The sequence below is a fragment of the Lissotriton helveticus genome, chromosome 3_1 (assembly GCF_964261635.1).
Source record: "Lissotriton helveticus chromosome 3_1, aLisHel1.1, whole genome shotgun sequence".
Lineage (NCBI taxonomy): Eukaryota > Metazoa > Chordata > Amphibia > Caudata > Salamandridae > Lissotriton > Lissotriton helveticus.
In genome coordinates, this window is record NC_136061.1 from 1,960,601,080 (window position 1) to 1,960,623,940 (window position 22,861).

At 47.0% G+C, this 22,861-nt stretch overlaps 1 protein-coding gene across 1 annotated transcript in view; it reads right to left on the reverse strand.

Moving 5' to 3' along the window:
• The window catches only part of HACD3 (3-hydroxyacyl-CoA dehydratase 3), a 213,139-nt gene that overhangs the window by 60,828 nt on the left and 129,450 nt on the right, over positions 1-22,861 (reverse strand). Inside the window, exon 4 of the mRNA XM_078683068.1 lies at positions 7,389-7,553. Coding sequence (XP_078539194.1) covers positions 7,389-7,553 — 165 coding nt within the window. The remainder of the gene's footprint in view (positions 1-7,388; positions 7,554-22,861) is intronic.

Below are 22,861 nucleotides of genomic sequence, written 5' to 3' on the forward strand. Positions count from 1 at the left end.
GACTTAGTAGAGGCCAGCACTAGGAAGGATGCCAAGAGGTTTTGGGACCTATTAAGATCTAGAGAAAAACCCATTGACCAGCAGCTAACTTGTAATATTACAGGGGGTGCATGGTTCGACCATTTTTCGCAACTGTACTCTGCTCCCCCAGGCATAGCCCAGGTAGCTTGCCCACCCACGGGTTTTACAACTAACCTCCCGTGCCATGATGGCCTATTTACCAACTTAGAAGTATCAAGAGCAATCCAATGTATTGTCTCGAACAAAGCAGCGGGTCCTGACGGAATCCCAGGAGACCTAATTAAGAATTACCCATCTCCTTGGAGTAGATTAATTGCCTCGCTCTTGAATGAAGTGATGCTGGGTGGAGTCTTTCCTGACTCTTGGAGGGGCGCGGAGGTCGTACCTATTTTTAAAAAGGGCTCTAGGGACGACCCAGCGAACTATCGTCCAATAAGTTTATTGGACTCCTCTCAAAAGGTAGCAGGAAAGGTTGTATTGGGTAGGATCATCGAGTGGGCAGATGATAATCACATTCTGTCAGATCTCCAAGCGGGCTTCAGAACAGGAACAGGCACAATCGAGCAGACGTTCCGCTTTCTAATGATCTATTGGAAAGTGGTGGTGCTGGGAGGGGGCAGTCTGTATTTAGTCTTCATTGACTTGCGGACTGCCTTCGACCTGGTACCACGTGCACTTCTATGGAACGTCCTCGATGGGTTAGGCCTCCCCCCCTATTTGTTGTCATTGCTTGTAAAACTTCACGATAGGAATTTTGCCCAAATTAGATGGGGTGCACAGGGGGAGAAAACATCTTGTATCCCCGTGGACAGAGGCGTCCGCCAGGGTTGTGTGCTTGCCCCCACTCTGTTCTCTCTTTATATTAACGGAGTGGTGGAGCATCTTCTACAAAAACCATCAGATGCACCAACCCTGGGTGGAAGGAAGATCCCAACGCTCCTGTTCGCGGACGATACTCTCCTAATTTCAAAATCACCGATGGGCATCCAATCGTTGCTTTCTAGCTTCCAAACCTTCTGCAATGAAAGGGGCTTGGCCATAAATATAGGCAAAACTAAGTTTTTAGTCCTTAACCCGCCAAAAAAATCTGTTTATCCCCCGGTCCTAGATTCTGTCCCACTTGATCGCGTAAAAGAATTTGACTACCTGGGTATACGCATCAGTGATACTATGAGCTGGAAGGCACACCATCAAAAGGTCTTCCTTACCCATAAAAGGGTGGCAGGTGCGCTGCTCAAGGAGCAGCGAGCATCATCATCAAAACCTATTGGGGCTCCCCTAGATATCTATAGGGCAAGGGTTGTTAGTGCGGCACTTTACGGTGCAGAGCTGTGGGGGACTAATAGAGTTGACACTCTGGCCCACCTCGAGAACAACTTCCATAAAGACCTAATGGGTTTGCCCCACAGCACGCCAACAATCCCATTGCTGATAGATGCAGGTACCCGGGCAATCTGCGACCAAGCGAAACTACGCCCACTCCTGTTATGGTCCAGAATCTGGAATGTGCAGGAATTATGTAGCTACGCTGATGCCTTGACCGACATTTTGTCACTACCAGGTTCACATAAGATTATCTGGCTTAGGGAGGTTAAAAAGCTGCTCTACAAATTAGGCCTAGGAGAGGCTTGGTCCAACAGAACTGCACCCACGAAAGAACAGCTTAAGAAGGTCTATTGGGCCTGGGTAGATAGTGAGAGGGCCCGAAGCACAAACCACTGTAAATCTGTAGCTCTGTTTCTGTTAGCCAAGGAGTTACCGTTAAGGGAACCTTATTTAGACATCATTCAGAACTCAAGGGACAGAGCACTGTACATCAAGTTCAGGTTGGGGGTGCTTCCATTATGTGAGTTCACGTCTACTTGGAAACCGCCCGCTCAAACCGTACCCTTTTGCCCCTTTTGTGATCCAAGGGTAGAGTCTGTCTCTCATATGTTGTTCGAATGTAGTGTCTATGTAGCCCCGAGACGTAGGTGGTTGAAACCCCTTTGTAGAAGCTTGGGAACTCGCTCTCACCTGGAAGCCCTGCGTATCTTACGTACAGATGCTAGACCCTTTTTTTCCACTTGTATGGCAAAATTTTTGGGTTGGGCTTGGCGTTTAAGAACTACAAGAAAACTGTTAATCTAGTGAACGAGCCCACCCACTGAGTATGCTGTTCTGGATATGAAATGTTTTTCTGCTGATGATTGTTGTTAAAAATGTTTTTTAAAGATGTGTAAATGCTTTTATGATATGTTTTTGTCGAATAAAGCTACTACTACTACTACTACTAATAGGAAAGTCTCCCGCACCCAAGCATATACAAACGTCCAGACACACATGCGCACACACAAGAGATGGAGTAAGGCTAACACACACTAATAGGAAAGTCTCCCGCACCCAAGCATATACAAACGTCCAGACACACATGCGCACACACAAGAGATGGAGTAAGGCTAACACACACTAATAGGAAAGTCTCCCGCACCCAAGCATATACAAACGTCTAGACACACATGCACACACACAAGAGAAGGAGTAAGGCTAACACACACTAATAGGAAAGTATCCCGCACCTAGCATATACAAACGTCCAGACACACATGCACACACACAAGAGATGGAGTAAGGCTAACACACACTAATAGGAAAGTCTCCCACACCTAAGCATATACAAACGTCCAGACACACATGCACACACACAAGAGATGGAGTAAGGCTAACACACACTAATAGGAAAGTCTCCCACACCCAAGCATATACAAACTTCCAGACACACATGCACACACACAAGAGAAGGAGTAAGGCTAACACACGGTAATAGGAAAGTCTCCCACACCCAAGCATATACCAACTTCCAGACACACACACACACACACACACACACACACACACACACACACAAGAAATGGAGAAAGGCTAACACACACTAATAGGAAAGTCTCCCACACCCAAGCATATACAAACGTCCAGACACACATGCACACACACAAGAGATGGAGTAAGGCTAACACACACTAATAGGAAAGTCTCCCACACCTAAGCATATACAAACCTCCAGACACACATGCACACACACAAGAGATGGAGTAAGGCTAACACACACTAATAGGAAAGTCTCCCACACCCAAGCATATACACATTTCCAGACACACATGCACACACACGAGAAATGGACTAAGGCTAACACACACTAATAGGAAAGTCTCCCACACCCTAGCATATACAAACTTCCAGACACACATGCACACACACAAGAAATGGAGTAAGGCTAACACATACTAATAGGAAAGTCTCCCACACCCTAGCATATACAAACTTCCAGACACACATGCACACACACAAGAGAAGGAGTAAGGCTAACACACACTAATTGGAAAGTCTCCCGCACCCAAGCATATACAAACGTCCAGACACACATGCACACACACACAAGAGATGGAGTAAGGCTAACACACACTAATAGGAAAGTATCCCGCACCTAGCATATACAAACGTCCAGACACACATGCACACACACAAGAGATGGAGTAAGGCTAACACACACTAATAGGAAAGTCTCCCACACCCAAGCATATACAAACGTCCAGACACACATGCACACACACAAGAGATGGACTAAGGCTAACACACACTAATAGGAAAGTCTCCCACACCCTAGCATATACAAACTTACAGACACACATGCACACACACAAGAGATGGAGTAAGGCTAACACACACTAATAGGAAAGTCTCCCACAACCAAGCATATACAAACTTCCAGACACACATGCACACACACAAGAGAAGGAGTAAGGCTAACACACACTAATAGGAAAGTCTCCCACACCCAAGCATATACCAACTTCCAGACACACACACACACACACACACACACACACACACAAGAAATGGAGAAAGGCTAACACACACTAATAGGAAAGTCTCCCACACCCAAGCATATACAAACGTCCAGACACACATGCACACACACAAGAGATGGAGTAAGGCTAACACACACTAATAGGAAAGTCTCCCACACCTAAGCATATACAAACCTCCAGACACACATGCACACACACAAGAGATGGAGTAAGGCTAACACACACTAATAGGAAAGTCTCCCGCACCCAAGCATATACAAACGTCCAGACACACATGCACACACACAAGAGAAGGAGTAAGGCTAACACACACTAATAGGAAAGTATCCCGCACCTAGCATATACAAACGTCCAGACACACATGCACACACACAAGAGATGGAGTAAGGCTAACACACACTAATAGGAAAGTCTCCCACACCCAAGCATATACAAACGTCCAGACACACATGCACACACACAAGAGATGGAGTAAGGCTAACACACACTAATAGGAAAGTCTCCCACACCCAAGCATATACAAACTTCCAGACACACATGCACACACACAAGAGAAGGAGTAAGGCTAACACACACTAATAGGAAAGTCTCCCACACCCAAGCATATACCAACTTCCAGACACACACACACACACACACACACACACACACACACAAGAAATGGAGAAAGGCTAACACACACTAATAGGAAAGTCTCCCACACCCAAGCATATACAAACGTCCAGACACACATGCACACACACAAGAGATGGAGTAAGGCTAACACACACTAATAGGAAAGTCTCCCACACCCTAGCATATACAAACTTCCAGACACACATGCACACACACAAGAAATGGACTAAGGCTAACACACACTAATAGGAAAGTCTCCCACACCCTAGCATATACAAACTTACAGACACACATGCACACACACAAGAGATGGAGTAAGGCTAACACACACTAATAGGAAAGTCTCCCACACCCAAGCATATACACATTTCCAGACACACATGCACACACACGAGAAATGGACTAAGGCTAACACACACTAATAGGAAAGTCTCCCACACCCTAGCATATACAAACTTACAGACACACATGCACACACACAAGAGATGGAGTAAGGCTAACACACACTAATAGGAAAGTCTCCCACACCCTAGCATATACAAACTTCCAGACACACATGCACACACACAAGAAATGGAGTAAGGCTAACACATACTAATAGGAAAGTCTCCCACACCCTAGCATATACAAACTTCCAGACACACATGCACACACACAAGAGAAGGAGTAAGGCTAACACACACTAATTGGAAAGTCTCCCGCACCCAAGCATATACAAACGTCCAGACACACATGCACACACACACAAGAGATGGAGTAAGGCTAACACACACTAATAGGAAAGTCTCCCGCACCCAAGCATATACAAACGTCCAGACACACATGCACACACACAAGAGAAGGAGTAAGGCTAACACACACTAATAGGAAAGTATCCCGCACCTAGCATATACAAACGTCCAGACACACATGCACACACACAAGAGATGGAGTAAGGCTAACACACACTAATAGGAAAGTCTCCCACACCCAAGCATATACAAACGTCCAGACACACATGCACACACACAAGAGATGGAGTAAGGCTAACACACACTAATAGGAAAGTCTCCCACACCCAAGCATATACAAACTTCCAGACACACATGCACACACACAAGAGAAGGAGTAAGGCTAACACACAGTAATAGGAAAGTCTCCCACACCCAAGCATATACAAACTTCCAGACACACAAGAAATGGAGAAAGGCTAACACACACTAATAGGAAAGTCTCCCACACCCAAGCATATACAAACGTCCAGACACACATGCACACACACAAGAGATGGAGTAAGGCTAACACACACTAATAGGAAAGTCTCCCACACCTAAGCATATACAAACCTCCAGACACACATGCACACACACAAGAGATGGAGTAAGGCTAACACACACTAATAGGAAAGTCTCCCACACCCAAACATATACACATTTCCAGACACACATGCACACACACAAGAGAAGGAGTAAGGCTAACACACACTAATAGGAAAGTCTCCCACACCCTAGCATATACAAACTTACAGACACACATGCACACACACAAGAGATGGAGTAAGGCTAACACACACTAATAGGAAAGTCTCCCACACCCTAGCATATACAAACTTCCAGACACACATGCACACACACAAGAAATGGAGTAAGGCTAACACATACTAATAGGAAAGTCTCCCACGCCCTAGCATATACAAACTTCCAGACACACATGCACACACACAAGAGATGGGGTAAGGCTAACACACACTAATAGGAAAGTCTCCCACACCCTAGCATATACAAACTTCCAGACACACATGCACACACACAAGAGATGGAATAAGGCTTACACACACTAATAGGAAAGTCTCCCACACACAAGCATACACAAACTTCCAGACACACATGCACACACACACGAGATGGAGTAAGGCTAACACACACTAATAGGAACGTCTCCCACACCCTAGCATATACACATCTCCAGACACACATGCACAAACACAAGAGATGGAATAAGGCTTACACACACTAATAGGAAAGTCTCCCACACACAAGCATACACAAACTTCCAGACACACATGCACACACACACGAGATGGAGTAAGGCTAACACACACTAATAGGAAAGTCTCCCACACCCTAGCATATACAAACTTCCAGACACACATGCACACACACGAGAAATGGAGTAAGGCTAACACACACTAATAGGAAAGTCTCCCACACACAAGCATACACAAACTTCCAGACACACATGCACACACACAAGAGAAGGAGTAAGGCTAACACACACTAATAGGAAAGTCTCCCACACCCTAGCATATACAAACGTCCAGACACACATGCGCACACACAAGAGATGGAGTAAGGCTAACACACACTAATAGGAAAGTCTCCCGCACCCAAGCATATACACATTTCCAGACACACATGCAAACCCACACTAATAAGAAAGTCTCCCACACCCAAGCATATACAAACTTCCAGACACACACGTGAAATGGAGTGAGGCTAACACTCCAGGGCGCAGACCTGGTGCCCTGTGGTGGACAGACCAGGCTTGGAGAGGTTCTCAAGTCTTTCATCTACCACTCGTTAATAGCACTCACTAAGAAGTAAATTAAGGTACACAAGCATTCTGTGTATGAGTGGCAGATTTACATTTGCTTTCCCTTTGTTATTAGCATACAAATACAGATCTTGGACACAGTCTGTGTTCTATGCTGTTAAGTACTGTCATTTAAGCCCTTCCTCTATGCTCACGGTCGCTGCTAAAATAACTGCAGTTCTAGGTATATGACAGAACCCAGTTTTTTAAACCTAACCTACCCTTGCTGCAGGAGGCTTTCTGTATACATTTCTGTACTCTTCTTGCGCTTCAGAGCACTCTAAATATAACACCCATACTCCTTATAAATAAATACATAAATAAATAACTTACCTTTGCTTTGAGTTCCATCTCTGCATCAGACTCTTCGAGCCAACGATCAAAATCTGGTGACAAGAAAACGGGCCGCTTCTCTTGCTTGGTAAGTCGGTGCCACCAGGTGCTGTCCTCCTTCTTCACAGTGATGGTAACCTGCCGATGAGTCAATCTGTGCACGGGCTATGACGAGACAGCATCATCAGTTATTGAATCTGCGTCCACACACTACATAGCCCTTATATTAAAATATTTCACCCCACAGTCAAAGAGAAGCTGTGGGAACACACAAAGTCACAGAGGAAAAAAGTTTGACTTCTATTTAACTTCCTGACAAAAGCAAAATCAATACATTTGTTCTGCTTGTTACATTTTCTTCAGCTTGGCGATCTTTTGTGACTCGTGAGCTTGGCAGATTCCTGCCACTCTGCGAGGTGGCCAGGTAGACATTTTGAGAATATCCACGTAAGACAAAACACTACATGCAATCAGCAGTGCTGGAACAATTACATTTTCAGAGTTAGTGTGCTGCCGTCAATGTTACAGTACTTATCTTATAGATACTGGAAAAAATCCAGGCATCACACAACGAATAAGTGAAGCAAAAGACCAACGCCATTTGGGTAGAGTGGTATGGGTGCAGTATGTAGCTGGTGGTGTATTTTGGAGCACTGAACCAAATATATTACTGTGGCATGGTTTGGCACTGCACTGTCATTTACATACAACACATTCTCCATTGAAATGGCCACTTAATTTGGAAAGAAATACATTTCACTGATTAAACTATTTAGAGTGCAAACAATATTATCTAGACATAAGGTGTCAGCGAATATTTATCTACGCATCCCCAACTAAAGTGTCTAGATTGGTTTTAATCCAAATTAAAAAAAAATCCCTCACACTTCAGAATTACACAAACCAGGTGCCTAATTTGTGATGTATTAAATGCCAATATATTTTGAAATATGTGTGCAGTCCATTTGTAGGTATTTAAATTGTCTTCTGTGTTAGAAAAAACGATATCCTACGGTCTTTCCTTTCACACCCGCAAGATTGTCATCCTCTCACTTTTTACTCAGAGAAAGAAACGTAAACACCAAATCCCAAGATAAAATAGTAAGCAGCAATTTCTCAGAAGACACCGTCTGACGTTTAACCTCTCTCTTAACCTCGCTCTTTGAAAGCACAGCAAATTTGACAAAATAAAACAAAATGTAAAGGCATCTTTCTCACCTTCGAAACTCTAGCATGTTTTGAGGGGGTTGCAGCACCCACCGCATTCCTGCTTCCAGAACCTATGCATTCAATTCATCTTAAAGGAACACGTTTACAGACTCAATTGGTTAGACTGAAACTTTATCAAGGACCCGCAGTGATGTAAAAAGCCCCCAGTGATCCAGGTGTTTCCTCACGATTCTCCACTGAGGAAGGGTCCATACGCCACCTCTGCAGTATGGGTGCAATGTTTAAGTTTGTGGACAAAGCCAATAGGCATTGGCATGCTAGTGTGACACTTTCTTTTTTTTAAGAAAGCACATGCCACAGAAATCGTTTCAAAAACAAAAAGCATTGGCTCGGTTAATGTTTTTTAAGCCATGTTTTGTGCAGCTGGCTTTTAAATAAAAAAAAAATAATAAACCGTGCCAGCAGAGACTGTCAAAGCACTTTTCTTTCTTTGTCTCTTTCAGGCATGCAGGCAGAGCAGCCACACTGCTGTACACGTGTCAACAAATTCCGAATGCCAACAGACCTAGCATAGATTAGACCTATTGGCTTTGCCAATGCTTGTTAAGTCAAATTTGTGAGTTTACGAGCTTTAACGGAGAATAATAAGGAGTTTATGAGCTTCACTCAAGAAACCAGCAGACTCTGTTTCATATACCATGTCCACCATTTCGACATACGCAAAAATAAAGATCAGAAGGACATTTAGCCGAGGTCACCTTGTTTTTCTGCTGCCAGTTGCTGATTGAGTGTCATTGGATGAATGGTCGTTTTCACCGAAACTATGATTTTTGCGTCCAGCAACCTTATGGCTGGTATGTTAAAGAGTTGTTTTCCGTCTTTTGCTAATTACTCCATTTTTTACAGGGTCTATTAGTCAAAAACTTTAAAAGAAAAAAGCTTTTACCAAAATGCACCAGATAACATATAATTTTGTCATTATTGCAGACTGAAAATATCTATTTGAACAGTTTAAACAAGCCTTGGAATTTAGGTAGTATCCGTTCTTAAAAGAGAGACGAAGATACTTGCCCTACACAAGAGACTTGTGACATTTTCAGATTGAGTGCCTTGGAAAGTAGGGAAGGATTTGTGGAAACAACGGAGACTTTGTCTTTGTGAATCTGTCTTAAAACAACCATCGTATTGTATTGTAGCATCTGCATAGCACTCCACACACTCGAGGTGGTGGTAACGTGTTTCGTTTGTCAGTGCACCATTTTGAAGTGTACGGTTATAAGTGGATGTTTGATGTAGGAGTGTATCTATTTTGCAACATGTACGATTCAGAAACCTTTTGTGCGCTCTGGCTACAGAGAGCAAACATGGAGTGCAGGGGGAATACAAGTACATGAGTTGGCATGTGGCCTAAGGACTAGAGCTTCCGACTTTACAACTTGGGAACCAGGTTTTAGTACCGCAGTTGGCACAACATCCTGTGATTTTGGGAAAATCGCTTCATCTCACGTGCCAAAAATATAATAAATGCGAACCTGTCTAATATGACTGGTGCTCATGTCAAGCGCTCCAATGCCATAGGGTCAGGTCCACGCTTTACTCGAGTCCAAAGAGAAAACAAGCATTTGCAATGCAATAAATCTGGCGTTTACAAGAGTTTGATCTATTGACATTGTAAATGAAAATGCCTTTTATTAATCTGTTGTTTTGATAAATATAAGGCATTGCCATTTACAATGTCAATAGCTTAAACTCTTGCAAATGAAAGGCTTATTAAAAATGCGTTTGAGCTATAAACATTTTTTAAAAAGCGTTAGGAGAGAGAGAAAATATTGCCTGGGGCTGTAATTAAAGCCTACAGAGTAACAACACACTAACATGGGCTGCCACCATGAGAGGTCACAAAACGAGACAAGACCGTACTAAGAAGGGACTACTAAGCCTATCGACAAATGAACAGCTACAGTTTACAGTGGACAATGACAAGCCAATAAAAAATATTTGCGGAGAGTGGGTGGAGCTTCAACTCCCTACCTGAATACAGCATGCCTAGCAAAGCAGCGCATGCGCTGCCCAGGCTCGAACTAAAAAAAGGCAAACGTGTTTTGGTCAGTCTGGGGAAGCCAAACACTTCTGCCTTTGAAAGCCTGGAAAAGGATTTAGTGCATCAGATCTGGACCTGAGCTGTAGTTCTGAAAGCACTCCAAGGGGTAAGTCATGCTAAACGGGAGGGAAGGCAATGACGAGCTGCATTATGCATACTCAGTTAACCTCCTTCTGTCTATATCTCGCACCAAATCTGTAAAAGCCCTCATCTGTGCTATCAAGTCGTCACAAAAACGGTGCAAGTCAAAACTGGAAAAATTATTTTCAACTCATTAAAATGCTTTAGCGGGACCACTGATTTACATTGACTGCACCTACATGGCGTTCCAGGAAAAGACTAGAGTTGAAACGCAAAAATGACAGCCTTTTTAGGTCGACCTCTGCCAATGCGCTTGCGCATTGCAGATGACGATCTATAGTGGTGAAAACAGGAGCTGAACCAGGCGGCGGATTTCGCCGAGTGCATGTGCTCGTGCACGAGCTTGCCATTTGCTCCCCAGCCGCCTTGCATCATCTCATCAGACCCACCACAGCAATGCCGAGAGCTTCACATTTCAAAGGAGCTCCCCCCCGCCCCCTCAGCACAATGCCACTCCGAAGACTTTTTTTTTTTTACACCCCATATGCTCAAGCCCGCCCCCTGCTTCACACTTCAAAGGAATGCGCCCCCGCCCCCGCAATAGATTGTATCCTGCTTGTCTTTTGCGCTTGTTCTTTTTCCTCTTCTCGCGTTGCCGTCCCTTCAGCACCTCCCGCCTGTCACAGCATTTCCTGCTTCTAATTTCTACTGCATGCTTGATTAGCTTCGGCACAGAACTTTCATTACACATGGCTGTAATCATTGAGGTAGCATGTGTGATTTTGGAGGATTTCATTCTTTCAGCACAGTGCCCCTTCACGGCCGCAGCACGTCATGTTTTAGCCGCGTGTCTAACTTTTATCTACACTGTATTTTTTATATTTGTTTGGGTAGCCAGCAGTAGAGGGAATTGGGCATGTTACGTCGGGTCCAGAAGCAGTTTTCATCTTGTAAAGCTGCACCATCTCCCATCAATACCTCTCTCCCTTCACTGCCATTCTATCTGCCTGTATCTCTTTCCCTTTGTTCAGTCTGTTCTTTGCCTGTTCAAGCTCTGGCGGTCTGTAAACCCCTCACCGTCACCATGTGCCTCTCTAACTTTAAGCCTGTCTCTTTTTGCTCTTGTATGACTACATGCCTCTCTCCTAAACCTTCGTCCCTCCCTCACGCTCTCTCACTCTTTATGCGTACTTCTCTCCATAGCGGTCTATCGTATCTATGCCTGTCAGTGTTCACCCTCCCACAAGCATGCCCTGCCCATTTTTCTCTTCCCTGCTGGCTGAATCTCTCACCCTGTCTGACTCCCACACCCGCTTCAGGGCATCCCTCATGCCGCTCCTCTGGTCTGTCTCTGCCCTTTCTGTGACTTTCCTGGCTTACCTCCCCGTCTGTCCCTCCTACCCCTGCTTGCCAGGATTTCTCTCACTCTAGGTTCGCAGGGCGCCATCCAGTCTGTGCCCTTTCCTTCATGCCGTCCGTTTTTATGTATATTTAGTTACCCCCTCCCACCCCCGTAAGCCTGACACCTTTGCTGCCCGTTGTTCTTTTCTGAATGGCTTAATCTCCTCTATCTCTCTTCTTATTTGCCTTTGTCTCATGGGAAACTGCCAATATCGGCCCTCATTGTCTCTCCCTCACTGTGTCTGTCTACTACCTTATACCTTCCTCTACATGCCCCCTATCTCCCACGTTTCTCCATTTTCTCCTAGCCTCTTCTCCTCTCCTTGCTCTACCTGCAAAAACTTGTTGTAGGCAAACCCAGGGTAACTTTCACTTTGTTCCTGTCTCTCTACACTCTGCCTATTTCTTTCTCCCCCCCAAGCAGGTTTCCTCTCCCTTTATTCCTCTCTCACAACTCTTACACTCTACCCTTTTGCTCTACTTTTTTCCTGCTTATCTTGTGTCAGTCATCTGTGCTTGTTTATCTTCTCTTCTCTCCTTGTCTGTTTCTGTCTCCCCCCTCTCCTTGTTTGTCATGGTTCTCTGTAGCTCTCAAGGCCCACCTGGTTAGGTCCCGGAGCCTCATTTAAAACCGTGAGCATCTTGTTATCAAGTTGCTGTGGTGTAAACATAACATGTCGCTCTGAAGCGGTGGGCTGTTGTGGCATTGCCAGAAATTCCCAGCTCGACTGTGAACTCACTGACTACTCTGGGGCATTCGCATTCCCACACACACTGTAGTCCCTGCTAATCAAGCATGCAGTAGAAATTAGAACACCACAGCAGCACTCAGCAACACCACTGCACCACTCAGCGCAACGCCACCATCACTCAGCGCAACGCCACCATCACTCAGCGCAACGCCACCATCACTCAGCGCAACGCCACCATCACTCAGCGCAACGCCACCATCACTCAGCGCAACGCCACCATCACTCAGCGCAACGCCACCATCACTCAGCGCAACGCCACCATCACTCAGCGCAACCCCACCATCACTCAGCGCAACCCCTGCATCACTCAGCGCAACCCCTGCATCACTCAGCGCAACCCCTGCATCACTCAGCGCAACCCCTGCATCACTCAGCGCAACCCCTGCATCACTCAGCGCAACCCCTGCATCACTCAGCGCAACCCCTGCATCACTCAGCGCAACCCCTGCATCACTCAGCGCAACCCCTGCATCACTCAGCGCAACCCCTGCATCACTCAGCGCAACCCCTGCATCACTCAGCGCAACCCCTGCATCACTCAGCGCAACCCCTGCATCACTCAGCGCAACCCCTGCATCACTCAGCGCAACCCCTGCATCACTCAGCGCAACCCCTGCATCACTCAGCGCAACCCCTGCATCACTCAGCGCAACCCCTGCATCACTCAGCGCAACCGCTGCATCACTCAGCGCAACCGCTGCATCACTCAGCGCAACCGCTGCATCACTCAGCGCAACCACAATATCAATCAGCGCAACCACAATATCAATCAGCACCACCACATTATCAATCAGCACCACCACATTATCACTCAGCACCACCACAGCACCACTCAGCACCACCACAGCACCACTCAGCACCACTAAGTACCACCACAGTACCACTCAGCATCACCACATCATCACTCAGCGCTACCCAAGCATCACTTAGCACCACCACATTATCAATCAGCACCACCACATTATCAATCAGCAACACCACAGCACCACTCTCTACCACCACAGCACCACTCTGTACCACCACAGCACCACTCTGTACCACCACAGCACCACTCTGTAGCACCACAGCACCACTCCGCACCACCACAGCATCTCTCATCACCACCACAGCACTACTCAGCACAAGCCCAGCATCACTCAACACCACCCAGAACCACCACAACATCACCACTGCATCACTCATAACCACCACTGCTTCACTCAAAACCACCAGAGCACCACTCAAAACCACCAGAGCATCACTCAAAACCACCAGAGCATCACTCAAATCCACCACAGCACCACTCAGGACCACCACAGCACCACTCAAAATCACCACAGCTTCACTCAAAACCACCACAGCTTCACTCAAAACCACCACAGCACCACTCAGCACCACCACAGCATCACTCAGGACCACCACAGCACAACCACCACAAATTCAATCAACACCACCCAGCACCACCACAGCACCACACACCACCACCACATTATCACTCAGAACCACCACAGTATCACTCAGCACCACCACAGCACCACAGAGCATCAGTCAGCACCACCACAGCACAACTCAGCACCACCACAAAACTACTAAGCACCACCACAGCAACACTCAGCACTCCACCCTCCAACTCCACCCTCCAAATCCACCCTCCAACACCAACTACACCCTCCACCCTCCAAATCCACCATCAAACAGCCGCCTCAAAAACAAAACCACAATCAAACTCCACCCTCCAAATACAAGTCCACCAAGTTATTTGCAAAGGTTTTACCAATTACCATTATACATTACAATAACTTTTATTTAAAAATTAATTCATACATTTCATTAGAAGCCATTGTTATTTGTAATATCAATACATATAAGTCACATACAAACAACACATATTGTATTACAATTGCAAAAGGTGTCGCATTAAAAAAATTAAAACTATTGGCATTGTAAAATACAAAACTATTCATTCCTATATTTTCACTATTAAAAAACATAAATAAAAAAAATATCATTTACAATACCAAAACATCAAACTTTCCTAATGCGAGACCTATTGCATTGCAAATACTTGTTTTGTAGGGAAATAACAATAAAACGTTGATGTATACATTTTCTAGCTTTGTGCATTAGCATAGCTATCGCGGGTACAATGCATATCTCTATATAAAAGAAAACAAAAACCTTGCAAAATATTGTTTTGCCACATCTGTAACGGAAACAAACTACTTGACTGCATTTTTCATCAAGTATATTATAAAATGGCCCTCTGTATTGTACACTATGAATACAAATTCGCTCAACAGCAAAAAGGCTGCTGTGACTTCTACTATCAACCACATACTGTGAATAATAAGGTTGAGAAACGCATCATTTTTGGAATTCAATTTGGAAATTTAGAAGCAATTAGGATTACAACCTTGGAGTAAATTATGTATACAGAAAGTAGTCATGTATGTTTTAAGCAGTTTTAATAAGTGTCACTGGCTGCAATAATCAGTAAAAAAGCCTTTGGTGTAACATCATCTGTTACTCAAGTAAAGCGTTTCAATGCGGTCTGGCTACATTTCCACTATATTAAACTGTACAAAATATGTGGGCGGGGCAGGAACGATGCAGAGTGGGGAGCCAGACTGCAAAAAGTCCTAGTAGTAAAGTAAAAAACAAAAAAAAAAGGAATTCACTCCGAGCGAGCAGCGGAAGGACATTAATAATGTAATTCATCAGTACCTGATTCAAGCTTCATCAGAGCAAGCGTTATACACATAGCTGCCAAGGTTTCAGATTGCTTTTGTATCACATTTTCTAAATTTCAATGTAATCATGAGTGACACTTTCTCGTGAGGAAAATCAAGCAGCAAAGACAAGGGAAACATAAATATCAGAAATGACACTCATTTGAGCAACAAGCAGGTGTAAGAAGAAAACTGCTGCAAAGAACCTCAAATGGAAAGACACTAACCTAGTGCTCCTATAAGCTGATCATACTGTAAAACTATTGTGTAACTGTGATATTAAACAGTGAACATGTCTTTCAGAGGCAGTACTTTAGCAAAGTTCTTTGCGCATATGCAAACACATGCAGTTAAAAACAAAAAATACTTACTGGATGGCACAAATAATCACTTGCATTATAATTAAGGCTCCCTTTTATTTTACTGATTTTTACAGATAAATACCGACAGAAAGCATTCATTTTGTTGTCTGTATTTATTTTTAAATGTGGATAAAAACGGAAATTAGGTTGCTTGTTGAGTAATTCTAAATACTTTTTGCCATGACTGCCAGGTCAATAGATGTGTGGTTTGATAGATAAGGGGGTTAAAAAAGAAAGGAATTTTAGAAAAGAGGCTTTGATAGCAGTAGATATGCACAAAGTTGATACTAAAATGTGCATATTTTTATATAAGTGTACTGATGATTTATCTTCTGTGGGTGTTCACAGCAATGAAACCTGGCAGACATTCAAGCATGAGTGCATATTTATCGGTTATATAAATGTGGAAATATACTAATTTCGGCTTAATTTTTCCACGAAACCCAAAATAAATATGGATAAATACAGATATAATTAGCAAAAAATAATTATGGATAAATACAGTCGGAAATGGCAAACAAATAAATACCATAAAACCGGGAGCCCAAATTATAAAACAAGCAATCTACTATTAAAGTCCATACATACAGTCGTTAAGACCAATTTACACCACCTTCCCTACTGGACAAAACTATCAATCTCCAACAGCGCAGTGACAGATAACTGACTCTCTCAGGGCCGGCAGGTGGGGCCCAGTGCAAGAGCTTTTTTTGGTGCTCCATGATCTCCTTCACTGATCCCCTATCAACCTATGTCTAACAGTGCCACTCATCTCTCCATAGTCTTGCAAACATTTCATTTGTTTTATAGCGCTGCTCACACGAATGCATAGCTGCCAAGTTTTCTGTCTGCATCAGTGATGTCATGAGTGATGTCACTGACCATGTCATGAGTGATGTTATATGTGACATCATCAGCAGTACATTGCGGGCGCGCAAGTTATAGTTAGCTGAGCTAACTATAACGGAGGAATTTTAAAGGTTTTGTATGAGAGAAATGTTCAGCTAACTATAACGTGTGAAAACTAGGGTTTTTTCAATGCATTTGCATGGTTTTTTAAATGCTAATTCCTAACTGTAACGTGTGTGAAACCTATGTTTTTTTCAATGAATTTGCAAGGTTTTTTAAATGCTGAATTCTAACTATAACGTGTGTGAAACCTATGGTTTTTTCAATGAATTTGCAAGGTTTTTTAAATGCTAATTCCTAACTATAACGTTTGTGAAACCTATGATTTTTTCAGTGAATTTCAAAGGTTTTGTAAATGATAAGTTATAAATGTATTAATTATTATGTCTTTCTTTTTATACTAATTTCTTATATTTTTAATATAAATATTTAGATGTATTTAATTTTTTAGATTATATTTCATATTCCTATTATAAAATAATAACAAAACTAAATTGCAAAGTAATTTTTGGATTAATTATTGCTTGACTTCGGTTGCAAGTGTAACACAACTCCAGTAATGCTCTGGGGCCCTATGCTCACAAAGCTGTATCAATCCTTACACTTGCTTCAAGCATGTGCAAGGTTTTGACGCAGCATAAGCTCAAAAGTGACTGAATGAAATGTTATACATTTCACTCAGTCACTTTTAGGAGGCGTTACTGCACCCCCTTCTGCACAGGAAAGCCTCTTCTGGCGCAGGGCTTTACAATGTAATGCACCCTCCAGATGCGTCACATTGTTAATAGCACACACCATGGCACATTTTTTGCACCACCGCTGTGTCTCAAAAGTGACACAACGGCTGTATAAAAGAGGCACAAGGGGATTGTAAATCCGCCCCTAACACATACAAATTTACCCAGGCAGTTTCACCAGCAGCGCAAATTGAAGCATAGACTTCTAACATATTTATGTACATATGTTACATTCAAGTGCTTCGCACATACTACAGTATACTATAGGTAAACACCTTATAGATTTATGCTGTAGCACTTCCTTATAGCTCTGCACTTTCACATTCTCCATACACTAGTAATATATTCATTCATTCATTCATTCATTTATGAACTACACATTCATTCTGACAAACTTTTACACACTAACATAGAAACATAGTTCTATTTTTGACCAGTGAAGGTAGTTCTAAAAAGAACTGTTTTTTTTGTTTTGTATTTTTTTTGTGTTTTCCTAACAAATTAAAAGCGGAACAAAAGAATGAAAAAAAGAACAACTAATGTCGAGGACAGCAATGATCCTGCATCCTGCGTTTCATCAGGTCTATAGACTGTTCCCCATAACACAAAAGTTTATCGCAATAAATGCAAAGAATTTTAACTTTAGCAAAGTCAGAATCAATATGTGGGTGTGGCCTGCTTGCTGAAAATGCTGCCGCAGTTGATGTGCTTGGTGTAGCAGCAGGTGGGTTCTCGTGCAACCTCCGTCTTTCAGCTCAAGCAAATTTCTTGGGGTGCAAGTTCTTCACGTGTCGCACCATATTTGCTGTGCCAAAGGAGTATTGTTTACATGGATCAACCCTTAAAAGAGTTTTTGGGCAAATTTTACAGGTTACTTTTGCAGCATTAACCTTTTTTGATCTTCTGGAAAAGTGAAAAACTTCCAAATTAGAGCTTCTTTCCTCTTCTTTGGAGCTTCTTCAGGAAATAAATATTCCTCTGAAGAACTTATGGAAGATGACTCCATTGCTCTTATTATGGTGATTGTTAGACGGGGACCCTGAGGGTCGGCCGGATACCGAGGGAGAGATCCCCGAGGGGGACCGTCTCCGGCGATCGTACAGACAAGTACCCTCCCTCCCCACAAACAGGCACCACACCAAGTCGAGTTCAAGGCTTTATATAAGGTTCTTAAGGCAAGGATATCAGCGATACAGGATAACTTGGACCCGGGGGTCCTCTCACTTCTAGTCTCTGTAGGGAAAGGGGGTAGCGGGACAGTCTTGGTACCGGATCGGTACAGGTTGTGGTAAAAGGCGAGCTCACAATCCTCGAGCTGGAGGGTCTGTGGATCGGGCCGCGGCAGCGCCAGCAGGCCAAGGTGATAGTCTCATAAAGCAGAGGGCCGCGGCAGCGCCAGCAGGCCAAGACGATGGTTTCACGAGGCAGAGGGCCGCGGCAGCGCCAGAAGGCCAAGACGATGGTTTCACGAGGCAGAGGGCCGCGGCAGCGCCAGCAGGCCAAGACGATGGTTTCACGAGGCAGAGGGCCGCGGCAGCGCCAGCAGGCCAAGACGATGGTTTCACGAGGCAGAGGGCCGCGGCAGCGCCAGCAGGCCAAGACGATGGTTTCACGAGGCAGAGGGCCGCGGCAGCGCCAGCAGGCCAAGTCACGGATGAGTTCTTCTCGGGTCTCTCGACTCCAGGATACAACTGCCTTCCTGGTCTGGCCCTGCCCCAGTTATAGGTCTGGTCCCCTTTGATGTCCGGACCCTCGCGCCTGGGGGCCGGGAGGTCCGGGATGAGGGAGTCCAGACACCCAGCAGGGGGGTGGAGCCAGCGCCCAGGCGGCCTGGGGTGATCGACACCTGGCGGAGGAGAGCCGTTGACGATTCCTTCTCCCATTGACTCGCCAAGTGATCACTCTGCCTCCTGGGAGGATGGTGGGGCCTCGATGTCGGGACCGGCCGGGCCCGGGGTTAGGGTCGAGTTGAGGCCACGCGGCCTCGTGCTGCAGTGCCCCAAGATGGCGGCCGGGTCGATGTCGTGGGGTAGATGGTGACCCGGGCCAGCTGGGTCCGGAGCTGGTGTCTTGTAGTGGAGGGATTGCAGGGTACTTCGGGTGGTCGTTTGTGGACTCTGGCTGGGGATGCGGGGAGAGCCAGGGTCCTGGTCCCATTGCGGGGAGGGGGGACAGCTCGAACATGCGGCCTGTCCAACATGCGTCCCCCCCAGCTGAAGGCGGGGAGAGTCAGCCATCTTCCTGGGGACTCTCCTCGCTGAGGCGGAAAAAGCGTGACAGGCCGTCGGCGTTGGCGTGGTCCTGGCCTGGACGATGTTCCACCGTGAAGTCCATCCCCTGCAGGGAGATGGACCAGCGCAACAGCTTCGGGTTCTCCCCCCGCATTTGCATCAGCCATTGCAGGGGTCGGTGGTCTGTTTGCACCCGGAAGGGGGTGCCGAAGAGGTATGGCCGGAGCTTCTTGAGTGCCCAGACTACGGCGAAGGCCTCCCTCTCAATGGTGCTCCAGCGCTGTTCTCGGGGCAAAAGGCGTCTGCTGATGAAGACCACCGGATGGTCGACCCCTTCGGTGTTGAGTTGGGAGAGGACGGCCCCCACACCATGATCGGAGGCGTCCGTCTGCACAATGAATTCCCGGCTGTAGTCGGGAGCCTGGAGCACGGGGGCTGTGCACATGGCGGTCTTTAGCTTCTCGAAGGCTGATTGGCAGTCCGGGGTCCAGTTGACGGTTTTGGGGCTCTTTTTGGAGGTGAGCTCTGTGAGGGGCCCCACGATGCTGCCATAGTCCTTCACGAACCGCCGGTAGTATCCGGTGAGCCCCAGGAAGGCCCGGACCTCCGTTTGGCTCGTAGGGGGTTGCCAGGCCTGGATGGCAGCAATCTTGAGTTGGAGAGGGGCCACCAGCCCGCTTCCCACTTGGTGTCCCAGGTAGGTCACGGACCCTTGGCCAACTTGGCACTTGCTGGCCTTGATGGTGAGCCCGGCTTGTTGGAGGGCGTGTAGAACCTCCCGCAGGTGGCGGAGGTGGTCGGTCCACTGGTGGCTGTACACAGCAATGTCGTCCAGGTAGGCGGCGCTGAAGTCTTCCAGGCCCGCCAGTACCTGGTTTACCAGCCGTTGGAACGTTGCCGGGGCGTTTTTCATGCCGAAGGGCATGACTTTAAAGTGGTAGTGCCCGTCTGGGGTAGAAAAGGCGGATCGTTCTTGGGCCCTAGGGGTGAGGCCGATCTGCCAGTAGCCCGCTGTTAGGTCGAAGATGCTCAGGTAGCGGGCGGCCCCCATCCGGTCAATTAGCTCGTCTGCCCGGGGGATGGGATGAGCGTCGGTCCGGGTAACTGCATTCAGCCCTCGATAGTCCACGCAGAACCGGAGCTCAGGGGCAACGCCCGGGGCAGCTGCCTTGGGAACCAGGACGACTGGGCTCGCCCAGGGACTGTCTGAGGGTTCGATCACTCCTAGGGTCAGCATCTTGGACACCTCGGTCTGGATGCAGGCTCGTACCCGGTCTGGTACGCGGTATGCTCGGTGTCGAATAGGAGGGCTGTCCCCGGTGTCCACATCGTGGAGGCACCAGGGGGTGACTCCGGGGGTGAGGGAGAACAGGGAGGCGAACTGCCTCAGGAGCGTTTGGCAGTCTTGGCGTTGCTCCGGGGACAGGGCCTCGGAGAGCTGGACCCCTTCCACTGAGCCATCCTGCTCGAGGGCCCTCAGTAAGTCCGGAAGGGGTTCGGAGTCTTCTTCTGTCCCAGTATCGGTAGCCATCAGGAGGCTGAGTTCGGATCGCACAAAATGGGGTTTGAGCCTGTTGGCATGGAGGACCCGTAGGGGGTTCCGGGCAGTCTCCATGTCGATTAAATAGGTGACGGGCCCCTTGCGTTCGATTACCTTGAAGGGCCCGGACCATCTGTCTTGGAGGGCACAGGGCTCAACCGGGGACATCACCCAGACCTGTGGTCCAGGTTCGAACTCAATGGAGGACGTGTGCTGATCGTACCACCTCTTCATGTCCTCCTGACTGGCCTCGAGGTTGGCTTTGGCGGTGTCTCGGAACCGCCGGGTCTGGTTGCGGAGAGCCAGGAGATACCGGTAGATGTCCGGGGGAGTTTTCTGGGGAGGCTGCTCCCAACCTTCCTTGACTAGGCTGAGGGGGCCCCGGACGGGGTGCCCGTACAGTAGTTCAAAGGGGCTGAAGCCGAGGGACTTCTGCGGGACCTCCCGATAGGCAAACAGGAGGCATGGAAGCAGTACGTCCCACTGGCGTCGAAGGGGTTCTTCTAGACCCATAATCATCCCCTTGAGGGTGCGGTTGAATCTCTCGACCAGTCCGTTTCCTTGCGGGTGATAGGGGGTCGTGAATTTGTAGGTGACCCCGCATTGCTGCCAGAGGGACTTCATATATCTGGAGATAAAGTTCGTGCCCCTGTCACTGACGACCTCCCGGGGGAACCCCACCCGGGAGAAGATCCCCATCAGGGCCCGGCCCACCACGGGGGCCGTCACAGTCCGAAGAGGGATGGCCTCGGGATAGCGGGTGGCGTGGTCTACGAGGACCAGGATGAACCGGTGTCCTTGGGCTGTTCGAGGGTCGAGGGGCCCCACAATGTCTATTCCCACTCGTTCAAACGGGGTGGTGACGACAGGAAAGGGTTGTAATGGTGCTTTGATTTTTCGGCCACTTTTTCCGCTGGCCTGGCAGGTGGGGCAGGCCTTGCAGTGGTTGGTGACATCCTTCCGCATGTGGGGCCAGAAAAAATGGGTCACCAGGCGGTCGTAGGTTTTATCCTGCCCCAGGTGTCCGGCAAGGGGGACATCGTGGGCTAAGTTCAGGAGGAAGTCTCGGAAGCGAAGGGGCACCACCAGCACCCGACTGGCCCCTAGTTCTGCAATTTTCTGCTCGCTGTAGAGCAGGTCTTGGTCCCAGTAGATCCAGTGGGCCCCCGAGGTCTCCCCGGTGCTCTGGGCCAGGGCTTGCTGCCGGAGTCCTTCGAGAGAAGGACAGGTTTTTTGCTCGGCCCGGAATTGTTCCTGCGTGGGGCCTCCCTCCTGCCGCCATTGTGCCAGGTCAGGGACGTCCCGAAGCTGGTCGGGTCCTTCTTCGGTTTGGGTCAAGGGAATGGCTTCTGGGGCGGCCTCCTCTGGGATGAGCGCGGGAGGAGGTTCTGGCCACTCGGGCTCTTCTGGGCTGGGGACCGCGCGGGCGGTCATGGACCGGGTCGTGACGCAGACCCATTCGGGGAGGCCAAGCATCCCCA